Source organism: Dasypus novemcinctus, chromosome 31, assembly GCF_030445035.2.
Source record: "Dasypus novemcinctus isolate mDasNov1 chromosome 31, mDasNov1.1.hap2, whole genome shotgun sequence".
NCBI classification, from domain to species: domain Eukaryota; kingdom Metazoa; phylum Chordata; class Mammalia; order Cingulata; family Dasypodidae; genus Dasypus; species Dasypus novemcinctus.
In genome coordinates, this window is record NC_080703.1 from 45,082,976 (window position 1) to 45,105,295 (window position 22,320).

General features: G+C 42.3%; 1 protein-coding gene across 1 annotated transcript in view; it reads left to right on the forward strand.

The window, feature by feature from the left end:
• The window catches only part of ACP3 (acid phosphatase 3), a 39,649-nt gene that overhangs the window by 2,349 nt on the left and 14,980 nt on the right, over positions 1 to 22,320 (forward strand). Inside the window, exons 2-6 of the mRNA XM_023588539.3 lie at positions 7,886 to 7,981; positions 10,766 to 10,852; positions 11,301 to 11,453; positions 18,006 to 18,104; positions 22,161 to 22,253. Coding sequence (XP_023444307.1) covers positions 7,886 to 7,981; positions 10,766 to 10,852; positions 11,301 to 11,453; positions 18,006 to 18,104; positions 22,161 to 22,253 — 528 coding nt within the window. The remainder of the gene's footprint in view (positions 1 to 7,885; positions 7,982 to 10,765; positions 10,853 to 11,300; positions 11,454 to 18,005; positions 18,105 to 22,160; positions 22,254 to 22,320) is intronic.

A 22,320-nucleotide genomic window follows, 5' to 3' on the forward strand; every position in this document is an offset into this window, starting at 1 on the left:
CTGTGATCCAAGATCCCCACTTCTGAAAAGCTGTCCTTTGCAGGAAGAGCAGAGAACTGTCCTTGGTTCTTATTCTCACCCATGAACAGAGTCCCGGCTGGAGCTTTTAAAACAGGTTCCCAAAGTATGTCCCACGGAACCCATCTGACAAATTGTTAACAGGTGTAGTTTGATGAGTTGTTACCAGATGTTGCTTGAGGGAAAAATGGTTTCAGGGGTCAATTCAGCTTTAGGAACAGAGACTGTGGGTTAAGCCAAGGTACAGTTCTCTTTATGGCAGGCCTCCTCAGTCTTCGGTATGCTAGCATGCACTGTGACTTTCAAAGGAAAGATCTAGTAAATTGTTTCCTAAATGTCAACTACAGAATCCCCTTTTCTTCCCCAGCGTGTCCCATAGAAAACACTTAGCGAATTGCTATTTTTAACTTTACAGTTGGAAAATGTTAAACATCTACAAAAATAGAAGAGTAAGTATGCTGAATTACAGTGTACCCATCAACCAGCTTCAATACTTATTGTCTCATGAGCAATCTTGACTCATGGCCACCCATTCCCTCACATACCCACTGCATTATTTTGAAGCAACCCCATATGTCCTATCATTCCATCCATAATTAGGGAAATGCATGTTAAAGCATTCTCTCTCCTGAACCAGGAGGAGTAAACCACAAATTCAGGTGATCTCAGACAGAAAAATTACATCTCATTCCACTGGGGTGTTACGATAAAAGGGATGCTGTCACAGGTGTAATCTCCTCTCATTCTTCATGGCTGACAATGCAGAATTCTCCCTTAGGTCATGGGATTTCCTTGATGGTAATAGCCTCTAAATCCTGTGTGCACTGGAAAACAGTAGAATTGAAAAAGAAGGGATTTAAAATACTCTAAAGGCAGACTCCCTGGGCGTTGAACATGATTATTAAGAGAGAGGAAGAAACCAAAATAACTGAGGTTTTTAATTTGGGTTATTGGAAAGACGATAATGCCTTGGAGATAGGATACATACAAGGCAGTAAGCTTTTGAAATTTTAAATAGGCATCTGAGGTACAAACACCAAAGAAATATAATACAGTGGAGCCTGTTGGCCGGGGGCACCTCAGGAACCAGACCAACGGGTGTGAAGGCCAGCCGAGGTCCGGGCTGTGTGACTCTGGACGAGTAACTTAACCTGTCAGTGCCTCAGGTTCAAATCCATACAAGGGGGATAACTGTACCTCATGGAGTGCTGTGAGGCTTAAGCGCATTGACACATAAAAAGTACTTATAAGCCCATTTAGTAAATGCCCCAAACATTGTAACTATTATTAAGGTACTCATGCAATATCTCATTTGTGTTTTTTAAATAATGTTCACATAACCAGTTCATTAAAATGCCACGATTCTTCCTATCATTTCCCTTTCTTCTCAAAAGAATGAAGTATTTACATGTCTTTTTTCTTTAAGTTCGGTCAGTTTTCTTCCCAGTTTTGGGCTCCAGACCCAGTGAAAACACCTGGAGGAATGTGCACTCAAAACGGGCCCCGCAGTCCTAGAGATCTTATTCCCACCACACATTGATCCTCATGTCGTGACTTTTGGTAGGCCACCAGCTGCTTTTCCTCTGCCTTTGTTTCCACTGTTCATATTTAACCAAAGCCTTCACACTTGAGCATGAACTTCTCAAGGCTTTAAACCCTGTTTCCCCACTTGGATTAAATGAGAACTGCCATTATAGCTACCACCCTGGGAACACCCACTCGATGCTGGGCGTTTTTATATTTCAATTCTCCAAAACTACCCTGTGAGGCACATATATTATCACGTATGAGAAATAAAAAGGGAGTTGGAATTACCTGAGGTGTACTGGGTGCTGGGGACATGCTGGGGACACAGGAAGTAACCATTTTTAGTGATGCATCTGAAACCAGGTAAAACTCTCCACTGGAGTACAAAGACCAGGGCGTGCTCTTGGGCCCCACAATTGCTCAGGAGCAGCAGAGCTGACTGTGGGGCCTGCTGGCTCTTAACCTCATTTGCTGGGAGACCCCCCCTCATCCGTGAGAGTTTGCGCCAGGCCAGGTCGAGGTCCGCTTACTTTGCTTACGCTAGTTTCTCCCCAGTTTTATGCCTGTGCATTTCTGTTTCAGTCAGTCAGCCAGTCTGCCACTAGCAGCACTTGACACTCTTCAAAGTGTCCTAAATTCAAAGGAATGATCATTCCTCACACAGAAATAATCAAATAGATCCTTAGAAATTTTGAGGAAAAGGTTTTGTTTTCGTTGTTCACCCAGTAGTTGCTCATTTGCACTAAATGCTGCAAACCATTGCCAGCAGTAAAAGAAGTAAACAGGGTAGCTAGTTATGCCTGAACAAGATAATAATAACAAAATAATAGTAACAGATATACTAGTAAATCCCATACAGTGAATGTATCTGTGTGTTCAGTATTATGCTAATAATTTTACATATATTACACACTTAATTCTTAAGCCGATGCTGCATAATAAATATTTTCTTGGCATACAGAGAGGGAAATTGAGGCATGCAGAAGTTTAGATCACTTTCCCAGGGTCACCCAGCTTTTCAGTGATGAAGAAGCTTGAATGACGTGGTCTCGCTGACCCAAAGGGCAGACTTTCCTGATAGGTCCATAGCTTCCGTGCGATACAGCCCACAGTTTCCACTCCTGCCACCCCGGGGCCTCTGTATTCCAGGGCCCTGCCTGAAAGTCCGTGAGGGTGCCTTCCTGGTGACATGCGGGTGCGTTCCACCCTGATTCCTTTCAGCCTTCCCCCTTCTTCTGAAGTGCGCTCATATGACTAAGTTCTTTCTGCCCGTAGTATTTTACAGTTTAATTTTCTTTACCAATGGATTTATTTCTCATTTCCTAAAACAAGAAAAGAAAACAGGCTTTTATTCATGGCACAGTTTGCGTGTCGGGAGGTTTTCACCACTGAGGGCACATCCTAGTGAAATATGGAGCAATTTAAAGTCAAGAAACAGGATTTCCAGGGTTTCCAGGATTATCCCAAAGTGTCATGGAGTGTCCAAACATGAAAGTGTAGCATGATGGTTTACTGGATCCCAATCTCGTTTGGGGCAGACTTGCTGTCCTGGAAGCAAAGTCAAAAACAGAGGGTCTCAAAGGGAAAGAGCAGGGACCCTGACGAGGGGCAGAGCGGAGCTCCACGCACGCCTTGCTCGTAAATGAGGACAAAAAGCAAGTCCTGGGAGTGAGACAGTTGCAAAAGGAAGCCACCGTGTTCCCGGAGGAACGGGACCCAATCCACAATTTATTCATCATTAAAGCGAGCGTTTTGGGTACAGACTGTGCCCAGCCCTGGGTTAGGGGTATAGCAGTGCACGGGCCAATGAGTATTCTGATTTCAAGGGGGCCAGGCATTTTTAAAATAAACAGAAAACAAGAAACTATCAGGGTAGACAATAAAACAGCCAGCTGTGGTCGAGGCTGAGGAGAGGCTTTCCCCGGGTGGCTGCGTTTCCGCCGCGGACGGGGACTCAGGAGCGAGCGGGCAGCAGAAGACCTGCACGCGGCAGCCCCAGGCAGACCCTCAGCTGCAAAGGCCCTGGGGCAGAAACGGGCTCGCCGTCAGGTCGGACCAGCAGGCGGCCGGCGGCTGGCTCAGGACGGCCGCCGGGAGGGCAAAGGTCCCGAGGGGCAGGGCCACGTCGAGAGGGCTCAGGGGCCACTCCAAGGGCACCAAGAAGAACGGGGTGTCGGGCGGTGGTGAGGGGTCGAAGACGCAAGACTGGCCACGAGCTGGCATTTGTCGGAGCCAGCGATGGGCTCCCAGGGGCTCTTTATAAAAAGCTCTACTTTTGCGTATGTTACATTTTCCGTAAAAGATTTGTAACGAAATGAGAGGACAGGGGCGGGTTCTCAGCAGGCAAGTGACATGATCAGATGGAAATGTTTCTCAAGGGCACTCTGGCTGCCGCACGGAGCAGGACTGGACGTTTTCTCTTTGTGTGCACCAGGCTATCTGCAGCCTGCAGAATGTGCCGATCTGTTTGGGTGTCTCCGTGGGCATGCTCATCCACAGGGACACTGGGCCATGTTCTCTGGAAATGTCACCTGCAGCTTTAAAAGTGCGAAGGGAGTGTGAGAAAAGCAGCGGGCTGCTGGCCCGGGGAGCCGATGAGGGAAGCTCATGCAATCTCACTGAGCCTCGGTTTCTTCTCTGTTCAGTGCAGCCGTGGTGCAAACCTGTCCTCATAGGGGTTGTTGGAATTAAGATACTAATAGCAGGGAAAGGATTCTACAAACTTGAGGGTCACTTTTGTCTTGACTGTCTTCCTATTGCGATTATCACTAGTCCTACAAACAGTGCAACCACAGAAGATAGTATAGTTGTAGGTTTCTTAAGGAGCTTTAAATCTTCTCCAAAGGGTGCTGCTGCTGGATTGAGAGCAGCAGTTATAAACTGGCCGAGCAGCCGTTAAGGGCCTGCCCTAACACAGACTTAGAGAATGCCTGGCGGAGCCCGAGGACTCCCGCTGGACCGCGAGGCTCCAGCGCTCGAGTGTCGTTCACGTGTGCATCGTACACACTCGCACACCTGGATTTCTGGCACCAGCAGAGGGACTCAGCTTGCTAAGTGTATCTCTGGTCCTTGCAGCATACTTGAACCATTACTGCAGAAGTTATTTCTGACCTAAAAAGGCCCCAAGTCTCCTGGTTCTGTTCCTGTACTCTGCTCTTTAGAACATGCTCATCACAGAGGACCACAAGGCAATTCTGTCAGTTAGTTGTATAATCTTGGTTTTATTTTTGAAATACTGCACGTGACCTTCAGCATTTTCTTACATCAAGGTCTCGGCTTCTTCTGACATCAAAACAAACACAACAGAGCCCACAAACCAACTAACAACAACAAAACCTTCAAATCTTAGAGGAAAGAGTAGGTCAGACAAGTTTATAAGGAAGCCCCTGATCATCTGAATTTAGCTGTAGGACCCTGAACAGTGACTCTGAGTCCAGAAACTGAGTCCCTGCAGTTTGAATCGGCTCTACCAGTGCAGCTGCGTGAGCTTGGGGAGGCCACATAGGTCAGTTTCCTCGTTTGTGACATGGAGACAATAACAGGACCTGCCTGGCAAAGCTGGTGAGAAGACTGCATGCATGAGAAGTCCACTGCACAGCTTCTGAGACAGTGTTGTAGAGAAATCGGGTGTGCGCGGTATCGAAGGCCAGGACACGAAAGTACCGAGAAGGAAGTTGGTTTATTTCGACCGGCCGGGCTCGGCAGACTCTCGTCCTAATAAAAACTGAGCCCCGAATAGAATTTTGGGTTCCCTTTTATACAGAAAAAATATAAGGGTAGGGAGTTAAATGGTGCTTTTGTGAAAGAAAATGACTTTCCTTGTTAGTTAAGTGTTTGTCTTAGTACCAGATAAGTTTTGAATTATAGTACCCCCATATTTTAGGTGAGATTGAATTAGCATATCGCTCACATCTCAGGTGAGCTTGAATTAGCATATCTCTCACATCTCAGGTGAGCTTGAATTAGCATATCACTCACATCTCAGGTAAGCTTGAATTAGCATATCCAGATGCAACCTTGAATACACATTTGTCTCACATCCTTTTTGAACATTCAGAGACTATAGGTCCTATATTACTTATTTGGCCATCTTGGGGACTAGGTACTCTTAGAACAATTTTGAATTTATGCACAGGCTATATCAACATGCTCTAAAAAGTTGAAGAGTTATGGTTGTATCGTAAATTATTTTACTACAATGTCACTCATCTGACATTTTCTTGCCTAACTCAGTGGCTCTCAACTGGGGGTGGTTTTTGTCCCTTGGGGGGCATTTGGCAATGTCTGGAGACTCTTCCAGTTGTCACAACTGAGAGGACGCTATTGGCATCTAGTGGGTAGAGAACACCCTACAATGCCAGGGACAGCATCCCACAACAAAGAATTATCTGGTCCCAAATGTCAAAAGTGCTGAGGTTGAGAAACCCTGGAAACTAAAAACATGAGGCATGTAATCTTCTGAAACCATGTAACAACTTTAGTTACTGTGGCAGTTTGATACTATTTATGAATTCCAAAAAGGACACATTATTTGCCAACTGGTCTGTTCCTCTGGGTGTGATACCCTTTGAGTGTATTAAATTCAGAGTTTCACTTTTACTTGATTAAATTAAGATTAGGGCTTTGATTCAGCCACTTCGGTAGGATGGTGAGTCCCTGCCCCCTTGGTGGGTGGACACTCAGAAAATAACAAGGCAGAGGAGAGAGCTCAGTTTTTGATGCTGGAATCCTTGGGAGAGAACCAAGCCATTTGTTTGCCTTGTGGAGAGGGTAGAGCATCTGAGTCCAGAGAGAGATGAGCCCTAGGAAGAGAGATGAGCCCTGTCCCAGCTGCAGCTGAGATTGGGACCACAGAGCTTTAGGAGGAAGAGGAAGGCTGGACCTGGCTTCGTCGGCAGCCATCTTGCCCCAACAGGTGGCAACAGACCTTGGTGAGGGAAGTAACTTACGCTTTATGGCCTGATAACTGTAAGCTTCTACCCCAAATAAATACCCTTTTTAAAGCCAGCAGATTTCTGGCCTTTTGCATCAGCACCCCTTTGGCTGACTAATACAGTTACTCTGATCCAGAAAAGTATTCTGTACAGTTATCTGGGAACTAGAGAGTCTAACACATATGTTTTGATTGTGGAAAGGGTTCAATAATTTCTGATCATGACCAAGTCACCCCAGTAACCAGTGACTGCAGGTGCTCATGGGCAAAGACGGAGCCCCCTTTCTCAGGGGCCGACCATCCTTGGCACTTTCCTCACCTGCCTCTGCAGCCTGCTTGACAAAGGTTTGAATTTCTCACTGTTTAGAGGGTCAGAAGATTGGTTTCTTCAGACACCAGAGACACATCCCAGGTCTTAGAAGCCTCTCCCACCTTCCTAGAATTCCATCTCAAAGGTAACTAGTGTTTGAGAATGCCCCTTATTTAGTTTCTGTGAACTGTTTTATAGGATTTCAAAAGAACAGCCTCTTGGCCCTCTTTTCCAACCAAATGAGCATCTTAGCCAGGAGGTATAAATGATGGGCAGGAAATCATAGGCAAGGCATATGAAAAATGTTTGCCAACATCCATGTAGACTTCATCATGCACTTCTACAGTGCTTTTTTTTCCTTATCTTTTACTTACAAAAGGGCTATGTGTTTGGTTTAGCACTTTACTCAGAAAGCATATTAAAATCAAAATACAAAGTTCTCAAAAATCCAAACTACTCTCCCCAAAGAGTAAAATGTGCAATCAAAATAACACGACAGGCCTACAAAGCCAAAAGCATGTTCTTAAAGTATTGAGAATTAGCTTTTCCAGTCTTCTCATCCACAAATCCTTCACCTCAATCTAAAAACTAACATCATTGACTCAAAATGGTCAGCAGATTGTGTCTCTGCATTTAAAAGCCACCGTTTTTTATTATATGTAAAAAACATGTTAAAGTTCTTATTATTGTAACCATCATTAAGGACTGCTTCTCACCAGAGTTTGTCTGCAATAAAGTGATTTTGCTAAGTTTGCCTTCTTCCTTGCCCAGATGTGGAATGGCTCTATGCAGTGCCTGCCTCCTGGGGGCTAATCATTTTGAGGCTCACATTACCTAAAACCAAGAAAAGTGTTAGTGAGCTTGGAACAATGGTTCTTAATCTTAGATTTATCTGGAGAGATTTTTAAAATCCTGATGCCCAGGCCACATCCCAGACTAGGGGTAGGCCCGGTCCTCAGAATTTGTAAACTCCCCAGCTGATTCCAGTAGGCAGCCAAGGTTGAAAGCCAGTGGTTTGGAAGAAAATCTCCTGTGATGAGCAGAAGCAGAACAGCCAAGTGGAATTTACAGCATTACTGTCTCCCATCTCTTTTCAGGTTTTCCGGCATGGAGATAGAAGTCCAATACAAACCTTTCCCAATGACCCCATTAAGGAATCCTCATGGCCACAGGGGTTTGGCCAACTCACCCAGGTTGGTTGGATTTCTAGCTAAAGATTGTTGATGAGCCTCAAGGGGAAATGTGTATAGAATTATCTGTTTTATATTGTTTTACCCTGTTGGTGTTATTAAAGCCAAAGATTTGTACAAGAAAAAACAGAAGAATATGAGTTTAGAGATACTGAAGCACGTGATGCTTGCATGCCAAACCCTAAGTTTCTGAGGTTTCACCTGAGAAAGAAAAAAATTGTCTCATAGTCAATAAATCAAATCAACAGGCCTGGGGAAGTGTGATTCCTCTGGAAGAGCTAATAACAAAATTCTATTTCTTGCCAGCTGGATATATTGGGGTTGAGCCTTTTTGATAAGGGGTCAAACATACGGGAATTTTACTTCCTGAAGAGCAGATAAAGAGGCGGGGAGGTGGGAGAAGAAGGCATCTGCAGATACTGCTCCCTCTTCCTCACACACCCCCTTTGCTTACAAGAGCAGCAGGGGCTCTGCTTCTGTCCTGACCAAAGCACAGTTTAAATACATTAAGATAATGTCATAGAATGTTTAGAGTTAGTGATTTCCAAAGCTAATGGGTCCTCAACTTGGCTAAACGTTGAAATTACCTGGAAAGCATTAAAAATACTGATGCCTGCCTGAGCGCTTCTTAGTGAATTGGTCTAGTGTGTGGCCTGGGCACTGGGATTTTTAGAAAAGCCTTGGTTGAGCAGTTGATTCTAACGTGCAATCAAGGCTGAGGATCACGGCCTTCACAGTGCATTCAGAGGTGGGCACTGAGCTTAGCAGAGGGTTATGTGAGGTTAGTATCTTCTGGCTCCCAGGATAGAGTTCCTTCAACTGTAGCCAACCTGGCTTCTGGCTCTTTGAATAGGAAAAGGGTTACAAAAATTCAGGTTTGCTTCTTAATCCTATGACTTTATAAGACCCCTGTTCCCTTGACAAGCTTTTCCAGTAAGATAAGAAGATTCTTCTGGACCACAGGATATGGGTTCTTGTGCTGGGAGACCCTTGCCTTAGATTCTTCTAAAGCAGTGTTTCTCAAACTTCCGTGTTCAAATAAATCACTTGGAGAGCTGGTTAAAATGCAGATCGTGATTCAGTGGGTCTGAAGTAGGACCTGATTCCTCAGCATATCCCCAGAGACATGGAATCTGCATTTCAACAAATGCCCCCAAGTTTTCAGATGCAGGTAGTAGAGCACGAAACTTTCACGAAACTTTGAGAAACTTGTGTTCAAGTTTCTCTTTAATCCAGAGCCTCATCAGAGCACAGGAGCACAGGAGGATATGCATGGTCAGTGTGGCTGCAGCTCAACCCCACTCCCTCCATCGCTAACCATCTGGGATCAGGAAGGACGAAGGTGTGTTCTGATGTCTGTGGGTGCCCTGGATGATCTGGGTAGTTGAAGAAGCAGGCACTTGGGTCTAATTGTTCTTACAGAAGACTTTTGAAGAAATTATCCTCTATAGAGCAGTGGTTTTCAAACCTTAGCATGCACAGAATCACCTGGAGGCTCCAAGCCCAGAGATACTGGCTCAGTGGGTCTGGTAGGGGGCTGAAGAAGTTACAGTTCTAACAAGTGCTCAGGTGCCAAGATGCTGCTGATCTGAGAAGCACTGATCCAGAGAGACATCACTTTGGCATTCTGCAGATTGGGAATACCTGGCCCAAGGCAGTAATTTGCACTCTAGATCCTTGCTGCTCTCAGAGCCATCCACATACCAGCAGCATCTGGGAGTTTATAAACAGACATCAGAACACAACTTAATCCTTCCTCATCCCATTCCAGATGTTAGCGATGGAGGGAGTGGGGTTGAACTGCAGCCACACTGACCGTGCATATCCTCTCTAGCTCCAGTGCTCTGATGAGGCTCTGAGTTAAAGACAAGCTTGAACATAAATTTCTCAAAGTTTGGTGCTCTGCTGCCTGCATTTAAATCACGTGGGGCACTTGTTAAAATGCAGATTCCATGGCCCCACCCCAGATCTAATGAGCCAAATCTCTGGGAGATGCTGAGGAATCTGCATTCCAACAAGCACCCCCAGATAAGTTTGCTTCTGTAGCAAAGCAATGCCTAAGGACCATGGAGCTAATGCAACCCTTCTCAGTGGTTACTGTGCATCAGAACCACTTGTAGAGCTTGTTGAAAACATTCCTGAGCTACACCCTCAAAGATTCTGGTTTGATAGGTCAAGGGTGGGGCCCAAGAATTTTATTTCTAACAACCTTATAGGTGATGCCAGTACTGCTAGTCCATATAGACTGACTGAATCACAGGCTCTACAAATTTTTGAATGATCCAGGCCCAATACATTCTGCAGATAATAAAATCACTGCACACACAGTTGGAAAGGGGTCTTGAGATTCTGCTAGTCAATATTTTAGATAGTGAAATTATTACAAAAAATCCCCAAGTAGTCAATCAACACTTGTGAATGCTCTACCAACAAGGCTCTTGCTACCACACCAGAGATGAACTATTTATTTAAATCAGATCTATCAGATTTAAACTATTATTTAAATCAGATCTATCACCATTGATTAGGTGATTAGGCACCTACTATGTGCAAGGCTTTCTATTAAGTGCTAAGAAAATGAATGAGTTTTATTTTGTTTTGGTTAAGAGAGTCTTGACTAAAGATTATAGCTGTCTTTTCTTGTTTTAATTTAAAGATGTATTTTTGTTGTGGGACTATTAAAGTAGCAGTTATTCATACTTCAAGTACAGTAAGGAGAGATGAGACAAATTTCTATGATAATGTGATTCACAGAACCTACTTCAATGGTTTTTCTTTTTCCCATAGCTTGGCATGGAGCAGCAATATGAACTGGGAGACTATATGAGGAAAAGATATAGACGGTTCTTGAATGAGTCTTATAAACACGAACAGGTAACTTGGGGCACCACAAGTAGAAACCTTATCTCTTGAAAGAATTTAACATCATGCTGCACATATAAAATTGCTTTGCCTGTTTTCCAAGGAACATTCACAAGTCAGAAGGTTGTTTTTTTACAAATATATTCCTCTTTATACAATTATTTTGTTCCTAAATATTTATTAATATAATTAAGTTCAAAATTTTATGGAAAACTGCTTAGCAAGTAGCCACCACTTCGTTGGCCTTTTGTCAGTTCAGCTGTTGTCTATGAGTTTGCTTTATATCATGGCATGCTCATGACGTTTCTTATGTGTAGCAGATATTATAATCAAAGATGCTACCACAATGTCTAATATGTTGGTATGAATGTCCTGCCATTTCCCAAATACCCCATAGGTTATATAGAAAAAGCTCCATGGTTCCTCTCAGTTGGCTTCGGCTTTGATTTTCCTCTTCTAGGTTTACATTCGAAGCACAGACATTGACCGGACTTTGATGAGTGCTATGACAAACCTTGCAGCCCTGTTTCGCCCGGAGGGTGCCAGCATCTGGAATCCCAGCCTGCCCTGGCAGCCCGTCCCGGTGCACACAGTGCCTGTTTCTGAAGATCGGGTCAGTGTTCTGGGCAAACCATGAGATTCCACCTGGGCCTGGAAGGGGGAAGACAGGCTGCTCAGACCTGCGGGTTTAGAACTCTGGACTCTTTGGGCCATACATGTGGTGTTAATTTTTTCCTAACCCTAAAGTTCAAAGGACAACACAGGACATGGACAGTCCTAGGCAAGAGAGAGTAGGAACCAAATTTCTCTTTGAACACTTACTGACTTCGAATTATCACTCTTTCCACTTTTGGCAATTTCTCCCTCTCCATCTTTACACTCACGAGACTCTCATTGTTCTGCCTCCAACTTTCCAGTCTTTTACTTCCCCTAGATTTTCTGAATTCCCCTCGACCCACTCACCACCCCTTCCCCATGAAAATCGCCCTACCCAGGGATCGGAAAAGAAGAAAGGAGGATTTCTGTGCATAATTGTTGCCCAACACTTTACGTGTGCCGTCCTGTTTACCCTTAACAACAACCTTGAATGAGTAATATTGTTTTCCTTCTGCAACCAGGGAAATAAAGGCCCAAAGAGGGTAAATAATAAGCAAAAGTGGCCCAAAGTGGCCCAGCTGCTAAGCATCACTTCTGGGATTAGAATCAGACCTACTTTTTTCCAGAGCAATTTTCTTTCCAGTAAACTAGTGGTCCTCAAACTGCTATATATTAGCTTCACCGGGGAGTTTTTAAAAGTTCTGATGCCCAGAACTTATAACAACTCTTCAGACTCTCTGAGAATGGGGCCCAGGCAGCAATATTTTTAGAGTAACTTCTCTAGATGTTTCCAGGGGGTAGCCAGTAATGTTCGAGAACTAGCACCAAAAACCAAACTTCCTAAGTGAGACTGATTTAAAAAACTCAAATTTCCTTACAAGTGGGACTGGCCAAGAACTCAAACCTTTTCAGAGGAATTTGTATTTTTAAAATAGTAATGAATAAATAAAATCTAACCAAACTCCCAGGTATAGAACATAAGACTTTGTTAGGGAAACCGTTTGGGACAAGGAATTCTTAATTCCCCTGTAGTATCATCATGAAGTGATCATCTCACCTCCATGCCTAGGTGTATCATGACCACTGGACTTGGACATTTGTCCAGTGACCTCTGAGATAGGTTACTGTCTCTTTGCCCTCCGAATACTCGTAGAAATTTGACTTAACCATTGCATCCGCTGACTTAGGAATTTATCCCAAATGCTCTACAGAAAACACCCTTACCTAGCCAATCTCACTCTAAGTAAATCTATTCCAACCTACTTCTCTGCTGGAAAAGACAAGATGATTTATTTCTACTTCTTTCCTTCACAGAATTGAGAGTGAAGTATTATGTTTATTAGCATGCCTGCAAGGTTGTGAATATTTTTTTCCAAAAAGGAAAATCGAAATCACTTTTACCACAGCCTTTCCTGCTGAGATAAACACTGGATAACCACCAAATTTTTAGCCAATGTAGACCAAGGTAACAGTTTAACCCTTAATCCTGAAGATGATAATTAATTTACAAAGTAAAAAGAATAAAGGTGCTATTAGAAGAGTGCAACAGGAAGAGATTCAAAACAAAACTATCTCTGCCTCCTGGCCACCTACCCACAAAGGTGAAAAAATGTTCTCTTATTTTAATTAAGAAATCTAATAAAATTAATCGGTCAATACGAGGCTATTCCCAGAGTTGCACTAAGTGCTTTAGAGAAGTGAAAGTATGAAGTCGAGTGTCTTCCCTCATTCATAGTCCATGTGACAAAAGAAGGTTAGCACGCACAGTACAAGATGGCGGCGTTGATGTCAAATTATGTCGAGGACAAATTAGAGGATTGAAATTTTTATACCTGAAAGGACACATGGAACTGAAAGGCAGTGTTATTTCAAGCTGGAAAACCTAAGTCTGAGAGCCAACTGCCACGTCAGATGCATAACCTTGAGCAACCTCCCTGCACCTCAATTTCCTCTTCTGTAAAATAGGAACAGTACCCAGCTAACTTCCTCATAGAGATTTGTGAAAATCAAGTTGGTTACAAAATGGAAAAATACATTGTAAACTAAAAATTGTCAAACAAATGTTTTGGTGATTATTCTGTTTATTGGCAGCCTGACTAATTTTGTGGATGAGAACATTAAAGTCAGCCGAGAAGGGTAAGTAAGTCATTAATGAACAGCCCAGTGCTTTGCCCTCAGCGACATGATTCCTCCCATGGGAAAAGCCCAAAAGCTCTGCAAGATAATTTAGATTAAAAACAAGGACATAAAAGAACCCTGCGTACATTCTTCAGTATTACATGTATGTGATAAAAGGTGGCATGAGGCATTTGTCTGACATTGGCTTGGAAGGAAGAGACTGGAGCCTTGGAGAATAACTGTTGAAGCAATTCAGCAATGAGGAGATGAGGGCCTGAAATTAGATGGCAAAAGACGTTAGAGGAAGGAAAGCAAAGCAAAACAAAGTGGCACATGAAATCAGGAATGACAGGCAGGGTACAACTTTGAAAATTAGTGTTTTCTGAGTATTTACTAGCATGCCAGGTTCTGTTCCAGGCATTGACAATGGAGCAGTGAAAGAGACAGACAAGATCCCAGCTCTCATCAAGTTTAAATCTGTTAAGAGATAGAGGATTTTAAAAAGCATTAAATGAAATAATTTTAGATGATAATGGATTCCTTGGAAGAAAAGAGAAAGCAAGATAATATGATAGTGACTGGAGAGGAATGGCAAGAAGAGCCAGGGTGGAAGTCGGTGGGGGAGTATTCCAAAAAGGGAAGCGTTTGCATGGAGACCTGGTGGTCCGAGGGACGGCAAGCAGGCCCACAACACGGCTGAGATGGTGGGAGGCAAGAGCAGAGGCCAACGTGGCCAGGTCACACCGACACTGGCTGGCCATGGTGGTGAGTGGATTTCTTCCCCATAAAATGGAAAGTCATTGGAGGGTTATGAACCAGAGATTGGCATGGTTTGACTGGTGCTTTAAAAGATGAGTGTAAATAAATAGATTAGCATAGCCAGTGTGTGCAGAATGGACTCTGAAACTTCAGAGTGGACTGGTAGAATGGACCCGCTCTTCCGACCAGATGGGAGGCTCTTGCCAGAGATATTAGTAGCTTGAACTGGGAAGGAGACAGTGAAGATAAAGAAATGGGATCTATTTGTTATATGTTTCAAAAGTACAACAATCAAAAGCCATTAGTCTATAAAGCAGGAAGATAAATGTCATGGACAAACGTAGAGAAATTACAAAGAGGAAATGGTTAAAAATGGAGCAGAGTTGAGCTCAGCATGTGTTAAGCTTGAGAAGAAGAGAAACAGCCAAGCAGGGACAGTCATCGAGGGGCTGGAAATGCGGGCCTGGCGGAAGGCGGGAAGCGGGGACTTCCGGGAAGGCCTCGGAGCAGCAGGCGGAGCTCGGCGCTCCCGGAAGCCCTCCCGGAAGCCCTCCCTCCCGGAAGCCCTCCCTCCCGGAAGCCCGCCCTCCCGGAAGCCCGCCCTCCCGGAAGCCCGCCCTCCCGGAAGCAGTGGGGCCGGCGAAGAGCCGACGGGGCCGCTCGGGGCCGCAGACCGTGAGTGCTGCGCATTCCCCCGAGGGCCACGCACGAAGGGACGAGGAAGCCGAGCGGGCGCCTGCGGGAAGACCCCTGCGGGAAGGCCCCGCAGCCCCGAGGCGAGCAGCCGAGGAAACCCGGGCGGCAGCGGCCGAGGGGGCGGCGGCCTCCCCGGGAAGCGGGACGGCGTGGCGGGCAGAGAGGGCAGCTCCTCAGAGTCCGCCCACAGAGCCCGCTTTGAATCCCACGCAAGGCCGCAAGGCCACAAGGCCGTGGAAAGGGTCGCCTCTGAGGACGGACTTCAGGGTGCCATCAGCTGGCAGACTGGAACCCCCAGGAAGGAAACCCGCCTTTCGGCGTCTCCTAGCCGGAGCCCCTGGATCAGATCCGCACCCCCTTCGTGGGTCTTAGGCCCTGTTAACGATAACTTAAGCTGGGCAGTTTTAAAGACTTAGCATAAGTTGAACCAAAAGTCAAAGAAGAGCCAGGAAACTAAGCCACTAGGCAAGAGAGAAAAACTGAATGTCAGTAAATTTACCAGCATAATCAGATGCCTAGATGTCAGCAAAAAATTACAAACCATACTGAGACACAGAAAGAGATGACCCAGCCAGAGAAACAAACCACAAGTCCTGACGAGACACAGGGTTCAAAACAACTGATCAGTGATAACCACACAAATCTCCTACATCAAAGGGAAATATGGCTAAAGGGATAAAGACTATTAAGACACTGGGAGGGCATAAAGAATAACTTGAAAGCCTGACAACAAAAGTAACAGCATATGAGAATGAAAGACACAATGGATTAGATTACAAATACATTAGAGGCACATAAGAGCAGATTTGAAATGGCCAAGGAATGGATACGTGAAATCAACAACCAAGCATCTGAACTTGAAGAGACAGGAGAATAGACAGAAAATAATGGAAAAAATGGAACAGGGTCTCAGGGAATCAGATGACAATATGAAACACACAAACATATGTGTGTTATAGGAGTCCCAAAAGGAGAATGGAAAAGAGGCAAAAAGAATATTTGAGGAAATAATGACTAAAAACTTCCCAACCCTTATGAAAGACAAAAATATCAATATCCAAGAAAGACAACATACCCCAAACAGAATAAATCCAAATAGACCTACCCTGAGATATCTATTATTCCGAAGACAAATACTAGAGATAAAGAAAAGATTCTACAAGCAGCAAGAGAAAAGCAATGCATCACATATAAGGGAAACGATAAGATTGAATGTCAACCTCTCATCAAAAACCACAGAGGAGAGAAGGTAGTGGTATGATGTATTTAAGGTACTGAAAAAGAAAAACTGCCAGCCAAAAATTCTGAATCTGGCAAAACTGTCCTTCAAAAATGGGGGTGAGTTTAAAGTCTTCACAGACAAAAAACGAGAGTATGTTTCCAAAAGACCAGAATTACAAAAAAATACTAAAAGAAGTGCTGCAGCCTGAAGGGAAAAGACAAGTGCAAGAGACTTGGAGTAGACTGTAGAAATGAAGATCATAAGAAAGCGTAGATTAAAGGGTAAAAAGACAGACAATAGTAAGATATGGCAACAGAAAGCCAAAGGACAAAACACACGAAGTAAGTAACAACTTTACAGTAATAATATTAAATGTTAATGGATTGAACTTCCCAATTAAAAGGCAGAGACTGACAGAATATATTTTTTAAAATGAGCCATATATATGCTGTTTACAAGAGACTCACCTTAGATATAAGGACACAATCAGATTGAAAGTAAAAGGTTGGGGAAAAATTCCACACAAATAGTAACTGAAAATTTTCTGGAGTAGCAATACTAACTTAGGACAAAATAGATTTAAATGCAAAAGTGCTATAAGGGATGAGGAAGATCATTATATATTAATAAAAGAGGCAAGTCACCAAGAAGAATAACTAATAGATATGTATGCACCTAACCTGGGTATCCCAAGGCATATGAGGCACACACTGGCGAAACTGAAGGGACAGTAGAAGTCTCTACCCTAATAGTTGGAGACTTCAATATATCACTCTCAGCATGAATAGGACATCTGGACAGAGGATCAATAAGGGAACAAAGAGCTTGAATCACATGACAGATGAACTAGACCTTATATTTATAGAGCACTATACCCCAAAATAGTAGGACATACATTTTTCTCAAGTGCCCGTGGATCCATGTCCGAGATGGACCATATGTTACATCACAAGACAGGTCTCAATAAATTTAAAAAGATTGAAACTATACAGAACACTTTCTCTGATCATAGTGCAATATAGCTGGAAATCAATAATGGACAGAAAAAGGAAAGACACACAAGTATACAAAGATTAAACAACACACTCAAATAATCAGTTAATCTAAGAAATTACAAGATAGATCAGTAAATATATTGAGATGAATGTAAATGAGAACACACCATATCAAAACCTATGGAATACAGTGAAGGCAATGCTAAATTTATAGCCCTCAAAGCTCACATTTAAAAACAAGGAAGAGCTAAAACTGAAGACCTAACTGCACACCTGGAGGAACTAGAAAAGAAAAACAAACTAATCCCCAACCAAGCTGAAGTAAATAGTAAAGATCCGAGTAGAAACAATTGAAATTGAAAACAAAAACAGCAGAATCAACAAAACCAAAAGTTGGTTTTTGAGACGGTCGACAAACTCAGCAAGCACTTAACTAAACTGACAAAGATGGGAAGTAAGAGCAACAAAGTGAACGAGGGAGTCCCCAGTCTGTGTGTTATAGTTAGAACTATGAAAGGTCGTCACTTAGACCTTATAATGCTTTTAAGTAGAGTTTTCTATAGATTTAGTAAGTGCCCTTGTAAAGGCCCTCAGGCTTTCAAAAGCACAGTCAGGGCAGTGGTTAGCTGACCCTGGCCCTCCAAGTGCCTTCTCTGTGCACACACAGAGCACATACTTGGATGTGCATCTAGTGCTGACAATGTGGGAAAGAACATGGCTTTTTTAGCAAACTTCTTTTAACTAATACAGGTTTTTAAATTTTTTCTTTTGTCTGCAGTTGCTATATATGCCTTTCAAACACTGCCCTCGCTTTCAAGAACTGATGGAGGAGACTTTAAAATCGGAGGAATTCCAGAAGAGGCTGGATCCTTACAAGGTTAAAAAATACAGAGAGAATTATGTTTTGCTGGTGTAGAGGTGGCAAGTGTGGAGGCCAGCCTGAAAGTCTGTGATGACTGGAACGGGCTGGCCTGCTTGGCAAGGGTGGGTCGTCACAGCTCCTTCCCCTCCTCTGCTGTGGAGAGGAGGAGGAAGGTGGAGAAATCTGCCTTGTAGAACGAGGTGAGACGCTGGATCAGCGCAAGGCAAGTCTAAAATCACCTGCCTTACTGAGGCTGCAGGGTGGGGAAGTCTGAATATGAAGGATATTGTTTTTATTCCAATTTCTACATTGCAAAATGCCCCTTTTCAGGATATTCAAAAGGTAGATATATTATGCTTTGCACTTTTAAAAATAGCATTTTGGATCAAGAATAAATTCACACAGTTCAAAAATTAAGAAAATATAAAAAGGAACACAGTGGAAAGTACCTCCATGACCCCCAGGTAAATTATTTTTTTATGTAGTCTTCTAGTTTCTTCATGCATAAACAAATAAATATGAATATATTCTGATAATTTGGTTATACAAAAGTGACATACTATTCATAGAATTGGGAAACCTTTTTTTATTTAACATAATACTTTAGAAATATTTCTTTATGTATATAAAGAATTTCCTCATTTTTTTTCTTTTATATTTGTATAATATTTGAAATTTATGGACTTGTCATAATTTAATTACCAGCCTCTATTGATGAAAATGTGGGCCATTTCCAGTCTTTTGCTTTTACAAACAGTCTGTGCTGAATACCTTGTGCATCTAAATAATTTCACAAGAATATCTGTGGGAGGAAGTGGAAATTTCAGGTCAATTTGAAATATTTTCAAATCTGCCTCTAAAAGGTTATCCCAATTTCTACTTCTACCCATCCCTGCACAAGTTTCTCCACAGGCTTCCTGACAATGTGTAGACAATTTAGGAGGATATTTGCCAATGTGATATATGAAAAATGATACCACTAGAGCATCATCTCTGAAATCAGGAACAAGACTAGATGCTGCCATCATCACCAGTATACAACGTCGTGCAGCAGGAGCTTGAGTAACTTCATCTGGTTAAATATCATTTATATTTCTTTTCTGTTCATATCCCTTGGCCATTTTTCTATTGAATTATTGCTTCTCATTTACCTGTAAAATTTTTGGAGCTTTCCTTATATACTTTAACATTTTTTCTGTGATATGAATGGCAAATTTTTAAAACTGTTTTTTGCCTAGGGTATTTTTGCCATGTACTTGAAGGGCAGTATATGCTTACATGACTTCTGTATTTTGAGTCATGTTTAGAAAAGCCTTAACTTCATTCCTACATTTATATTTTGAATACACTTGCAGTTTATCCTGCTGATAAGTATAAGGTACATATCCTGTTTATTTTTTTCCCAGTTGACTATCCAATTGTCCCATCACTATTTATTGAATAACTCATCTTTTCTCACTAATTTGAGTTCTTGTTTGCTAAATTCCTATATGCAGGGGTCTATTTCTGGACTCTTCATTTGATTCAATTGACCTTTCATGAGTCAAAACCACACTCTTTTTTAAAAAGCTTTAGATTACATAAATGTTACACAAAAATATAGGAGATACTCATACACCCCATTCCTACCCATTCCCATACTTTCCAACCTCAACAAAACATCCTTCATTAGTGTACATTTGTTACAATTGGGGAACACATATTGAAGCATTACTACTAATGGTGAACTATAGTTTACATTATAGTTTACACTCTCTCCTGCACAATTTTGGAGGTTATGACAAAATATCTGTCACTGCAGTTGACATGGAGGACACTCAGGACATGCAGGACAATTCCAGTGTACTGAAAATTCCCCCATATTACACTTATTCTTTCCTCTCCCTCTGCTCAGACCCTCTGGTGGCCACTACCTTTAGATCAATGATAAAAGTTTTACCATTGCTAGACTAATAATAAGCTATAGTAGAATAATGATGTCTTGTATAGTCCATTGATCATCCCCAATCTTGAGGATGTGGGGATGCTATGCCCACTGTGTTTCTATTTGAGAGGGGACTTAGATCCCCAGGGCAGATGGATGGGGCTGTCTTGCTTGCAGTTGCAGACTCTCTCTTTGAGATGGTCACTGTCCACCATCATCACCTTGTTAGCTGTCCTGGGTGAGTCCAGAGAACTGGAGAGTAGGTGTTGCAACTCTGCTGAGAGTCAGGGCTCAACTGGCACAAACCACACTCTTTTAATTGTTGACTTTATATTATGCTTTACTATCCAAAGGGCTGGTCATCCTTCATTGCTCTACTTTTTCAGAGTTTTCATGGCTATATTTTTATATATTATTTGGGAATTTTAGAATGAGCTTGTCTAGCCCCAAATTATATATTTTTTCACTTTTTAGTACTTTTATTGGTATCATAATAGATTAATAAATCACCTTCAACTTTTCAACTTTCAGATGTTGTCTTCCTTTCCAAGAACATGGTACATTTTCCTAATTGTTTTTATCTTCAAGATTATTTCAAAGTTTTATTCATATAGGTCTTTACATTTCTTGTTAAGTTTCTTCAAGTTTTATTGTGTCTGTAAATAATGATGGCTTAACTGCTGCCTTATGTCTCTGATTTCTTTCTTTTGCCTACTTGCTCTGGCCAGAATTTACAGTGCTGTTAGTAGACATTCCCGTTTCATTCTTGATTTTAAAGGGAATGCTTCTAGTATTTTCCTATTAAGCATGCTGGCTTTTGGGTCAAGATAGAGATATTTTTACCAAGTTAAGAAAATTCCAATCTTTCCTCTTTTCTTGGGTGGTTTCTTATCAATAATGGGTGTTTAAAATGTGAAAGTTCTTTTAAACATTTTTGGACATAATCAAATTATTTTTCTCCATGGCTCAATTAATGTGATTAATTATACTCATAGATAAACCAATATTGAACTATCTTTACATCTCTAGAATAAAACCCCTTCCTTTAATATGCTGTTAAATTACTTGCTAATATTTTCTTTAGGCCTTTCGCAAGGATGTTAACAATAGACACTGGATTATGGTTTTCTTAAGTTTTCTTTTCGGGGTCATGATTGTCACTATTAATGTTAAATGTACTTGTAAAAACGTTTTGGAAGTTTTCTTTCTTTTTCTATGCTCCAAAACAATTGACATAGCATTAGAATAATTTACTCTTGAAAATCTTGGTAGAATTCCTCCAAAAAATCACGTGGCACTGGAGTTTGTTCTTTTGTTTTTGCGGGGAAGGGAGGTTTCTTTGGGGGGAGTCCTTTAACAATTATTTCTATTAATTCTATGGAAATCTATCTCTTTCTCTCTCTTGGGATTAATATTGGCAAATTATATTTTCCTAGAAAATTTGTCCATTTGATTCAGGCAAAAATATCTTCCAAAAGGCTTCCCAGAAATCACTGCCATGAATAATTAAATCAGATAGCTGGACATTGGGCCTCATTATCATGACAATCCAAGATAATACAGAACCTAGAGAAACATTTGCATTTCATCCAGATTTCACATTTATAGCCAGGTAGGTAGGCCCTGCTCCACTGTGCTTCCCTGCGGCACTTCGGCCTGGGACATGCCTTCTCCTCTCACCATGGTTCCTCACACACCTGAGTCACACTTCACCTACATCCAAAAAGAACTGGAAGCACTGCTCTTCCACCCCAAGACAAGCCAGGAGCACGTGGCAACAAGCCAGCCTTTGTTGGCACTGCTGATGTAATAAGAAGAAATTATCATTAGCGTGTGTAAAGTGTTTTGCATTAGCATCACCATAGTCAATATTACTGGGGCAACTTATGTGAAGAATAATGGATCTCAGCTGTGCTTCACTCTCAGAATATCTGGAGGCATTTTGAGTTGTCACATCTGGGGCTTGGGGTGCTCCTGGTGTCCAGTGATGCTGCCCAACATCCAGCCTTGCACAGGACAGCCTTTCACCCCAATCCTGCGTACCCCACTCCTCACCACAACAAGGGACTTTCCAACCGCAAATAACAGCACTGCTGAAATTGAGAAATTCTGGTGTAGAAATCTTTTTTATCCTCTGTGTGTTTCAGGATTTCTTAGAAACCTTGCCAAAACTTTCAGGTTACCAAGGCCGGGACCTCATGGGAATTTGGAGTAATGTCTACGACCCTCTGTTTTGTGAGGTAAAAAAAGAGCATATAGAAGATTAACTTGCAATCTGATTTTATGATTTATTCGTATTTTGAAACA